Source organism: Carlito syrichta, unplaced genomic scaffold, assembly GCF_000164805.1.
Source record: "Carlito syrichta isolate Samal-C Ts95f unplaced genomic scaffold, Tarsius_syrichta-2.0.1 Scaffold153948, whole genome shotgun sequence".
In the NCBI taxonomy this organism is placed as follows: Eukaryota; Metazoa; Chordata; class Mammalia; order Primates; family Tarsiidae; genus Carlito; species Carlito syrichta.
Window position 1 is genome coordinate 297514 of NW_007098044.1, and position 11947 is coordinate 309460.

The window sequence follows — 11947 nt, forward strand, 5'->3', positions numbered from 1 at the left end:
CCCAGACGAGTGTAGTGGCCGCTCCCAGCCACCGCAGCCTCGACCTGCTGGGCTCCGGCGATCCTTCCGCCTCAGACTTCCAAGTAGCTGGAACTACAGGCGCGCGCTACCACGCCCGGCTAATTTTTTTTATTTTATTGTAGAGATGAGGTCTCACCAAGTTGCCCAGGCAGGTCTCGAACCAGCGGGCTCAGGCAATCCACTCACCTCAGCCTCCCAAAGCGCGGGATTACAGGCTGAGCCACCGTGCCCAGCTTGAGGGTTTCTCTCTTTTGGGTATGTTCATTGATTGATTCCTAGCTTTGGAATCTGACAGCTGGGGTTCAAGTCCTTGTCCCACATTTACCAGTTTGGACACATGACTTAATCTCTCTATGCATCAGTTTCCTCGTGTATAACAAGAGAATAATCATACTATCTGCCTCATAGGATTTTGTGAAGATTAACTTAGATAATGTATACAGCAATCTCTAGGCAAGGTAATTGGCACATAGTAAGTGGTCAGGAAACGGCGTCACTGTGGTGATAGTTCTCGTCATCATCTGCAAGCTCTCGTCTCTACAGCAGCCACCCCTATCCCCCCGTTGCTCGGGCTGACTTTCGAAAGGAAGGCCGAGGCAAAGAATGTTGAAGGTATGGCAGCCACATGTAGAGCGAACCCCGTGACCTGAGGAGGCCACATATGGGCTTTAAGGTTGAATGGCATTAAAGCACAGTTCACACAAAGCGATCCATTTAAAAGAGAATGACAGCCTAAAGGGGGCATCCTGTATGACTTCATACAGAAGGGGCCATTTGGAGACTATTTAAATGGTGTTTACTTTAAATGAGCCATCCTCCATGAAACAGACAGTGAATGCCTTCGTTTCCTTTTGATTCAACCTACTTGCACTAGACTCCGCCACCACACCAGCTGCAAAACAAAGAGAACACGCTGTACTTGAATCAGGCCAGAATTTTTCCTCTGCAGAGGCCAGAAGCCCATCACACCACTGGAATGATTTCACAGCCAGGCCGGGATTCATTAGCAAGACTAACAGAGAGGGGGGCGCTAGGAAGGGACCCGGAGGAAACGGTGCGCCCTGACTGTGCAGGGGTGAGCAGGCACCCAGCTCACCCTCCCTTCTGGACAGATTCTGTAAAGCCGGGCTTCTGACCTCCTCAGAAAGAGAACCAAGCTCCTCAAAGCTCCTACCCATTCTCACATTGGACCATATTTGTGGAGAGAGATCTCTTATACTTCAATTGTCTCACGAGTAAGACAGATGTATCTTATGAGGCACGGTTCTCATCATCACAGTAACAGCTGCTACAAGATCTAAATAAACACTTTCACCTCCAAAACAGGACTGAAATTTTTCTTAAAGATGTTTGTATTTTTTGCAGGTATAAGAGGATTTTAAATGGGTCAATTTTCAAATCACAAGAAGCAGTTTAAAATTAGTTTTGGAAATAAGTATCACAACTAGAGAGTGCGAAAACAATTTCCTAAATTATTTGTTTCATTGACTCTTCTAAACACTGACCCATGAATAGTTTTAAAGAGTCTATCATCCACTGGAGAAGAATAATTACCAGTGACGAGGGAAAAAGGAAGAACATGATAGCACAGTCAGCTCATGAGGAGAGAGCGAATTTTTTATCCTAAATCTATGAAAAACTTTGCTATTTGAGAAAACTATTTTTTGTAAAAGAAAAACACTTTAAGAGAAAAAAAGTAAGACACTGTAGTCATTTTTACACATCAGTCATGCCTACTAATAGAAATTAAACACAAAATGTATGGGAAAATGTCCAGTTATCAGGAGTGTCTTGGATAAACCTACTCTATAAAATTAAAGGCACAGCTACAACCACTCTGCTTCTGCAAGGCAAAGGCCGATTTTTTTTCTTTGCAAAGTTAAGCATCCCATAGAACTTCTCGTATTTAAAGAGTTATCGTTTTCAATGAAGAATAAAATAGGCACTTAAATTCTTCCTATTAAAAGCATCCATTTTACCTTTTCAACCTCCCACCATAGGTCAAATAGCATGAAGCACTCAGAAACATCCAACTGATAAATGCCTTTATTTAACCTATCATATTTCTTTCCTCAGTTCTCTGGTTGCCCCTGCTTCTTCCCTACCTCAAAACTGTTTCTATCTCTAGTTACAGTTTCTTGCTTCAAAGCTTTCTGCCCAACTATTCTATATGTTAAGATTGTTTTGGAACACCTTTGTATCACAAACTGAAGATGCTTCACATCATGTATAGGCATATGTACATGTAGGAATATGTGTGCTTATAAGTGTATGTAGACACAATATTCATAATGTATGCATTACACATTTTTAAAATATGGTACTCATACATGTGAACAGTGAGCCTAATATACACATGAAGAGGAGGGAAAAGTCCCCCATTTTGGCCTCTTCCCCTCTTGGCCTTCTCCAGTGCTTGAAGCTTGCAGCAAACCCAGCTTTCTTTCTGTCACTACTTTTTAGACGATGAGTTTACTCATTTTGGTTTTCCGAGCTAGTGCCACCCCCATGAATAGCCATAGCGTGACTGTCTTTCGTTAGCTCTTCTCTGCTGTTGCTCAAGGATTGTAACTGGCACCAGAACAAAGGCGACAGTAAGACGCCCTAGGCTGGTAGGCTCCAGCACTGCCTCACCAGGGCGATGTGCCAGGTCAAGCCACCGCTTCGCAAGCACTGATGCCACCCGGCAAGGCTTCGGGTTTCCTTCCCTGCAACATGGTACCGCCTCTGGCACAGGAGACCCAGGAGAGAATGACCTTCAAGATCATTCTTGCGAACTAGGTAGAAGAGCGCCACCTACTGAACACAGCACCTCTACAGATTTTTGAGATTTTTTCTTCGTGGCTAGTGGACTCCGTAAAGGAATACATTTCACCAGACTTAATAATCCAAGTCTCACTGGCCACTCTTTCCTATGATGCAGATGACCTAGTTACCCTTAAGCTTCAGTACAAGATGGATCTCTTAACTAGATACCAAATCATACAGCTCCAGATGGCCACAGGTAACCGTCGTTCTTTACTCACGTGGGAACATTCATGAATGTTAAGCCCAAGACAAAAATCTGAAGCAACAAGAACTGGTATATACACGCACTTGCCGGAATCACCACTGTCCAAAAGAAACCAAGATGACTTCCACATATGTCGTGTATGGTAAATGTAGTGCTGGGAGGGTAAGCAAGAACTTGTCAACAACAAATCACAGAACAACAGAATTAACTGACAAAGATGTAGAAAGTACTGGCTCACCGGCACCTTTCTAATGGGAAAAGAGGAACACATTTACCCTGTATTCCTACCCCTCAAAAACACATGAATGTATGTGTGATAGCTCAGAATAAAGTTTTCTCAGTTCTAGAAACAAGGAGCTTTTTCTACTTTGCATTCTTTCTTTGTGGGAAAAACACTTAATCATAACCATTCCTAAATGCCTTTTAATTTACCATTTCCTTATACGTAATTCCTGGTTGCATACTGTGGGAGCAGTCAAAATAGTACTGCTCATTTTGAGCCATCAAGAGGGAAGAAAAGTTGGCTTTCAATTGCACACAGGAGGGTCTGGACTTTCAAATCTTGGCTTTTTCCTGGAATTTCCCACACAAAGTCAAGAGAAAGAGAATGTCAGAGAGCTGGTCTATTGGGCAGGCCGAGTGCAGTATTTTGCCCAGAATGAAGTAATGTCTACAGTCTTACTTTTGCACAGAAAAATGAAATCAGATCCAGTGCACGGGCACATGCAGTTTTTAACACCTTTTGCTTGTTCATATGCTTTTTTCGCCTTCATTTGGAAGGAGCTTAAATTAGGCAATTGTGTTCATTTACTTGAGGCTTCCCACAAAAAAACAGAAGCAGAGTTTTTATTTTTCTAGGAAACAGGAATATGCTAATATAGACTCTGTAAAAATAAAACAAAACTAAGCAAAACAAAATAAATTACTAGAGGGAAACAATAATCTACTAAACCAATTTTTTTTCTTTTAAAAATTACTGAAGCTGGAGAAAAAGTATAAAACTAATCAGCAGTCATTTAATCATTTAAAAGAAATGACCCTAAAGTCAGTTTTGTTACTATCAGTAGTGGTTTTAAATGTTTCTTCCATGAACATATTACTTCCATCTGATGACAAAAAACACATTTATTCAACAAATAAATATTGAGCCTTTATTATATAAAAGGTATTGCATGGGGCATTGGCTCTCTGTGCTCAATAGTTTAGCTACATTTTGGTGTAGAATACAGGCTGACAATAACACACAAGATAACATCTTTGTCTGCCCAAATGGCATTATGCTATGGAAGGTGAATAATAAAGGAGTCCAGCAAGTTAATCTAAATCCATGGCCTTGACTTAGCCTTCTTAAAAAAAGAAAAACAACTACTCACAACTAATAAAATTCTTATGATGGCCGTCACCCTACAGTCCAAACCATTAGCCTTCTTTTTAAAAACAGTTAAGAGGAATGATTTCCTCGTGAAGCAAGGACTCAGAAGTCTGTCTTCTGATTTCCATACTCTGCCCAAGGGTTGCTGTCATTTCTGTCTCTCTTATCTGCTCCCAGGTGCCTTGCTTCTTTGGGGAAATTAGCTGATGCCTGGCAAATGTGCTAATCAGGCCGATGTGTCACTGTGATGGAAACTGTGACTTGCTGGATCGGGTTTTGTTGCTCATGTTTTCAAGGATAGTTCATGGTTTCAAAGGGCAGTGTACACAACAGAGGTCCTATGAGACCAATCTACCAATCACAAAAACATGACTCAGAAGGGAAACAGTATTATCTTGTATCCACATCCCCTTTTTCTCTAAGGAGAGCAGATACATTTGCAGACATTATTCCATCTTCGGAACAGCCATTTTGATTTTCGCAATGAGCTTTATTAGTACTGTTTCTCGGTTGTCCTCTAATAAACCCCAGCCATGGGCTGCAGGAGGAACTGCAGTGTTAGGTGCAGAGTTCTTTTTCCTTGCCTTGCCCAATCCTCTCTGTTTGAGCTGGTAAAGTCTGTTCTGTGATATCATATAAGGTATAAGTGATATGAACATAAGCAAATCCCAATAAGCATTTACTTTATTATATCTCTGCCCTCAATTGGAATTCTGAAAAAAAGGCTGACAGATATATTCCTGAGGAATGAAAGTTTTCCATGAAAATTTTAAAGTGCATTCTTGATTTAATTTTTTGATGATAATCTTCAAATAGATATGTGATCGAGAGTCAACAACAGACAGATACGGCAGAGGTCAGAAAGCTCTTTTCTAGAAAAGGTCTGGTAACAAACATTTCGGGCCTGGGGCTTTTGCTGCAAATACTCAACTATACTGTTGTCGCACGAAAACAGTCATAGACAATGCCAATGATCTAATAAAAGCTTATTGACGAAAACAGGCGCTGGTTTCAATTTGGCCAGCGGGCTGTGGCTTACTGACCCCTGCAATCATCCGGATATAACTGAGTACATCAAATGGTTTCAGAGTTCACATGTGCATTAGTATGTGCACAGGTTCATGGAGGACTGCTGAAAGTATTGAAAGACAATGAGAAAAGAACACACATACGATGCTCTTGGCTGAGTAAACGACAAGTGGTAGAGAACTGGATCGCTGCGTGGCTCAAGGTAGAACAGTGCACAATCCCAAAGGAAATGTCATGGGGCTCTCAAGCACCACATGCGTGTCATCAGGGACAATTTCATCTCAGCAAAATATCGATCATTACATTAAATGTTCATTTTGAACTTTTTTATTTAGAAGTTTGATCTGTGTTTAATTTGTCATTTTATGTTGGCTTTATAGATGTGTAAGAGTTTTAAGCATACAGAGTTCATATCTAGTCTTAGGTCTACCGTTTTTAAAATGTCATTCCAATATAAATAATTTAAACCAATCTTGGTAACTTATGAGATTTCTTTTCCCCCTAAAAAAAAGAGTAATGTTCAAGTTTGAGAAACACTGTCAAACACAAGGCTTTACTGCAGGGCCAAACCATGAATGAGAAGATACGTAAGCCTGGTGAGGTGGACTAGGGCGAGTCAAGTGACATCTTCAGAAGTATAGTTGTCACAAACAAACTGTTACAGACAGAAATGGGAGCTGAAGGAGGCCAGGTATCATGCCTATCTGAGACTGCAGTGTTTCATGGACGCAATCAACTCAGCATGTCAGGGAACCAAATGGAGAGTGTAGAAAGAGATTCTATGTGAGTGTAGCAGAACTTGACTAGACAATTGCCAACAAGACACCAGGGCCTGAATAAAGGAACCATGTGTCTCTGCTAACCTTTCATCTGCTGAACTGAAAGAGGGTTTCCGTCAGCACACAAGTGGAGAGCGAATGGAGCTCAGAAAAATCCACTCTATCCTGTCTGTTAGGACACACCAAAGAGAAAGCCACGAGTGCCACGGAAAAAAAATACTGCGGAATAAATAGGTAAAAGAAGACATCATTCTAAGGACTCGGAGGAGGAGCAAGCATTAGAAATCAATTTACTGCAGCAAGAAAACCAGATTAGGAAACTGACATTGTCATTATGATACAAGAAGATATAACTTCTATGAAACAGCAGTAAAAAGCCATGAGAAGTAACAGGCTGAAACACAAGTATAATCGATTGAGATCAACAGACAACAAAAATAATTTTTTTAAATTAAGGATTTAAAGAAAACAAATGCTATAATAAGATTATTTAAATCTCTAGTGAAATTAGTTAAGAACAAAAATGCCACTATGGAAAATCAGTGGCATAAAGTATAACAAAAAAAAAAAAAGAAAGAAAGAAAAGGCAAGCCATACAGACTGGAAGAATTTATTTGTAAAACCAATATCTGGCAAAAAGCTTGCATCTAGAATTATACACAGGAGTCTTATAATCTAATAATTAAACGACCCCATTTTTAAAAAATGAACAAATGACTTGAAAAGTTTGAAAAGAAGGTATAAGAATATACAATACATACATCAAAAGGTGCTCGATATCATCAGTCACCACTGAAATGTAAATTCAAGCCACAATGAGATAGTATTCACACCCAGTTGAAGGGTTCAAATCAAAAGGGCTGACAACACCAAGTTTTTCCAAGGACGAGCCACAACAGGAACTCGCATACCCTGCTGGTAAGGATGTGAAAATGATGCAACCACTTTGGAAATAATTTGGTAGAAACTCCCAAGCCTAAGCATACACTTACCATACGATCTGCCAATTTCACTCCTATATATTTACTCTGAGAAGTGAAAATCTACAGCCACAGAAAGATTTATACATGAATGTTCACAGCATCTTTTTCGTAATGGACAAAAGCAATACACGGGTCCACCAACAGATGCATGGGCAGACAACTGTGGTTTGTTCAGACAACGGACCACTGTTCATCAATCAAAAAAATAAAAAGGAAAGAATAAGCTTGTGACACCGGCAACAATATGAAGGACTCTCACAAACATTATGCTGAATAGGAGAAGCCAGACACGAAAGAGTACACACTGAATGATTCCACTTATATGAATTTTAAGAACAGGTCAAACCAAGCTATAGTGATGGAAATCAGATCCCTGGTAAACTAGAGTGGGGTTAGGGGCAATAAGTGCAAGGGCACAAAGGAATTTCTGTATCATCATGGGGTGGCAATTAATTACACAGGTGTATACAGTTGTCAAACCTCATTGACATATTTGAAATGTATGCATTTATTGTACGTGTGATGGTTAATTTTAGGTGTTAGTGTGACTGGATTAAAGAATACTTGGAGAATTGGTTAAGCATTCCTCCTGTGTGTCTGTGAGATTGTTTCCAGAGGAGACTGGCCCGTGAGTTGGTAGACTGAATGGGAAAGATTTGCCCTCAATTTGGGTGGGTACCATCTAATTGGATGGGAGCCCAGATAGAACAAAAAGGGAGAGAAAAAGGATTTGCTTGCCCCCACCCACCCCCCCGGAGATAAGACAGTCTCCTCTCCTGCGGGTGGACATCAGAACTCCAAGCTCTCCTCTGGGATGTCAGGGCTTACACTAGCAGCTCCCTGGGTTCTCAGGCCTTCGGCCTTATACTAAGAATTACACCGCCAGGCTCAGTGACTCAGCCTGTAATCCTGCGCCTTTGGGAGGCTGAGGTGAATGGATTGCCTGAGCCCGTGGGTTCGAGACCCGCCTGGGCAGCGAGACCTCATCTCTACAATAAATCAAAAAATCAGCCGGGCGTGGTAGCACGTGTATGTAATTCCGGCTACTCGGAAGGCTGAGGCGGAAGGATCGCCAGAGCCCAGGAGGTCGAGGCTGAGGTGGCCGGGAGCGGCCACTGCACTCCAGTCTGGGTGACAGAGTGAAACTCCAACTCAAAAAAAAAAAAAGAATTACACCATCAGCTTCCCTGGTCCTGAGGTTCCTGGAATTGGACTGAGCCAAGCTGCCAGCATCCCAGAGTCTCCAGCTAGCAGATGGTCTATCATGGGCCCTCTTACCCTCCATAATCATGTGAGCCAATTTCCCTAATAAATCTTGTTTTATACATCTGTCTGTCTATCTATCGATCTATCTATCATCATCATCTATCTATTGCCTATTGGTTCTCTCTGAAGAACCCTAATATAAAATACAAATTATACTTTAATAAAGTTGATTAAAAACAAAGGCACCCAGGGAAACCCTTCGAGTCCCCTCCCACTGTGGAAACTTTTCTGTCTTCACAATAAATCCTACTTTCAAAAAAAAAAAAAAAAAACCCCAAAACAAACAAAAGCAAAGGCACCCACACCTAGATTCGTTCTAGAAAGTTTTGAATTACATAAATAAAAAGATTCTATGACATCTAGGCAGAAAAATCAGACTACTTTCAAAGAATGAAAAAATTTCGTATAGATTTCTCCTTAGAAATACTAAATAAGAGATGATAATGAAAACATTAATAGTTGTTAAGGAGAGAAGTTACTTAAGAATTTTATACCTAGCCAAAGATTGTCATAAAAGAATACAACAAAAAGCCAATCTTAATGTGGGAGGGCTCAGAAAATACACCATTTATCCACCTGTCTGTAAAGAAAAAATACTGCAGCCATTTCCCAGCTAAGAGCTCAAGAATGAAGAAAATCTTAAAACTTATTACAAATATGATTTGAAACTGAATGAAAATTTAAAACAATAGTAGTAATTCCTAGAAGATATAATACAAAAACAAGATAAAGAGATCATATGAGTCTCAAATCCTAAGTTTTATTAATTAAAGTTGGAGAATGTGGGTGAAGAAAGATAATGAAGTAAATGCCCATTCCGTTTCCTATTTGATATGGAGTAAAAGTCTAGAGCTATTGGGTAACTAAATTGTGAAACATCAATTTATGGTATACTCTACAGGCATAAAAATAACAAGGAAGCTCTTTATGTTCTGATACAAAATGTCTATAAAAAATTATCCTAATTTTTGCAGCAAAACAGAGAAACCATACTATTCAAAGGAAATTGGTAACCATGGTTGCCTGGGGGAGGCTGGGAAATCGAGGCAAGGAGACTTTACAGCAAATGCTTTGTCCTGTGTTCATTTGTAAATGAGTCATGTCATTATCTATTTTTAAAAATAAGATTTTTAAATTTATTATTTATTTTGTTTTTTTGTTAAGAATCAAGTGAATACTCACTGAAGACTTTAGTACACATGTAAATCTAGCTTATGATAAAGAAGAAATCACAAATCAAAAAAGATCCAATAAATGATCTTGAAGCAATTGGTTTTCTATTTGGGAAAAAAGGTAATGTTTAGTCCTTATTTCACAACCCTCACAGGAACAAACTACAGACATTAAAGAGTCAAATTACAAAAATTAAACTATAAAAATATTAGAACAAAATAAGTGAATCTTAGAGCAAAGACTTCCCAAGAGTAACCTGATAAATATGACCTCATAAAAATCTAAATCTCCCATGGATTAGAAATATCATATAAAGTTAAAAGGTTTACTAGAAACTGGGAAAAATATTTTTGTTAACAAATGTAAAAATTAATATCTGTATTCTTTAAAGAGACAATCAAATTTAAAAACGGGACAAACTTTGTGAAAATATTATTAAGTCTTCAGTATAAAAATGGGCAAAGGAAATGAACACATAGAAAATGAAAATGGTTAAAAACATATAAGGACATGCAAAACTCACTGATAACTAAGTTAACCCAAATTAAAGAAAGACCTTCTCTTGCCTATGAGATGAGCACAGTTCCAGGAGACAGGAGCTCAAAACTACAGACAAATGTGTAATGGCACAACCTTTCTGGAAAACAATATGGGATATATACCAACAACCTTAAACATGTTCCAACTTTTGACTCAGCGATTCTAATTTTATATAAAATGTCTCTGCAGGAATTTAACGCAACTTTATTTATAATAGAAAAAAAAAGTCCCGGAAACAACCAAAATGTTTAAAAACATGAAGTGTTAAATTCTACTATACTCATATAACAAAATATTGTTCCAAGATTGAAATCATGTTTTCAAAAAAATACTTAGTGACCTAAAAAATGTTCAGGACACACTATGAGTGAAAAAAGGTAGAATAAACACTATTAGATACTATAATAATTTGGGAATGATGACATGTCAATTCATACAAATTTTAAATACTGAAATAAATGCAGCAAAATGTTTGTGACAATTTTCTCCGAAATTACTTTACTTTATTATTTTTACTTTCCTGTGTATTCTAAAATTTCTATAATAAGTATGTGGGAGGAGATGCCGCATATTACATGGATACTACAACTACAAAAATTTTGCCTGGCATCAACATGCTCAGGAACTCAACTAGAAGAGTTAATTATTGAGAGTTAATTATTGCAAGGAGCAAGTAATTCACAGATAAAAGTTTGACAACACTTTAGTGTTGCCTTCCATCTTTCTTATACACCTTTGGTTCAGAGCTCCATATAGGCAAATCATGTGTAGAATAGATGCTTCACCAGTACAACTCCAGTGAGCCAGCCAACAGGAGCACTCTCTCTCAGTATAGTGAATACCCACATACAAACACCATAACCAAACTCAAATATCTCAAGTGCATGGTGTTTCCATGACACACTTGCCTGCCCAGAAAGTCTTCAACCAAGTCCATCTACTTATGGTCCACAAACCACCAGGTGAAAACAACTGCTGAAATAATCTATGAGTTGATAACTCTAGCATGAAGAGTCCCAAATCCCATGCCCAGGCTCCTAAGTGCCCCTCCCCATCTCCTGCTTGTTTTCTCTGGCAGGATGTTTTACAGTATGTTCATTTCCAACCCAACTAATAAAGGAGCTCTTTAAAGTTTAGAAAAACACTGCTTATTGGGTTCCTGAGTCCAGCATGTGTGTAATACATAAATAAGCAAAGAACACATGTACAGTACCTTCCCGAAGCTGTGTTGGCTTGGCAGAATTTTCCCCACTCATTAAAACAACAAAGGATGCAGCTGCTCGAACTGTAGCCTGCCATGTTGACATGGCAACGGGTGGCTCCTGGCATGGAAAAAGGGCCCTGTTGTTTATGGGAGATCCCATAGTATAAACACACGGCCTGCAGAAGAGAAACAAAGAAACAAAGGGGAAGAATCTTTAAAATGAGTTGTCACTTTTCTCACCACCATGTTAGTGAAGGTTAAGTTGAGCTTCCAAAGAGAAAATATTTGAGGCTTTGTAGTTGACTGGTTTCAAAGCATTTTGAACTGAAACTGCCAAAGGCTGGCTATGTCAATAGCTGAGTGGTTATTTCTCCCAAATGAATTACTTAAATATGTAAAGAGAGTTTTTTTTAAGGAGAGAAATATTTTTGGGATAAAGTTTTAAATACTAGTCTGCCAAGTTATAATTTATATTACCCTTGCCCCCTCACCCCTAAGGCCCTTTCAGAAGAAAAGAGTTTTAGAGACATTCTTTCAAACCTTTTGGAAAGTATTCTGGAAAAGAAA

General features: G+C 39.0%; 1 protein-coding gene across 1 annotated transcript in view; it reads right to left on the minus strand.

Annotated features, from left to right (window-relative positions):
- The window catches only part of CUNH9orf3 (chromosome unknown C9orf3 homolog), a 306444-nt gene extending 294765 nt beyond the window's left edge, over positions 1-11679 (minus strand). The window contains exon 1 of the mRNA XM_008050889.1: positions 11390-11679. Coding sequence (XP_008049080.1) covers positions 11390-11540 — 151 coding nt within the window. The 5' untranslated portion in view covers positions 11541-11679. The remainder of the gene's footprint in view (positions 1-11389) is intronic.
- Positions 11680-11947: the final 268 nt, after the last annotated feature.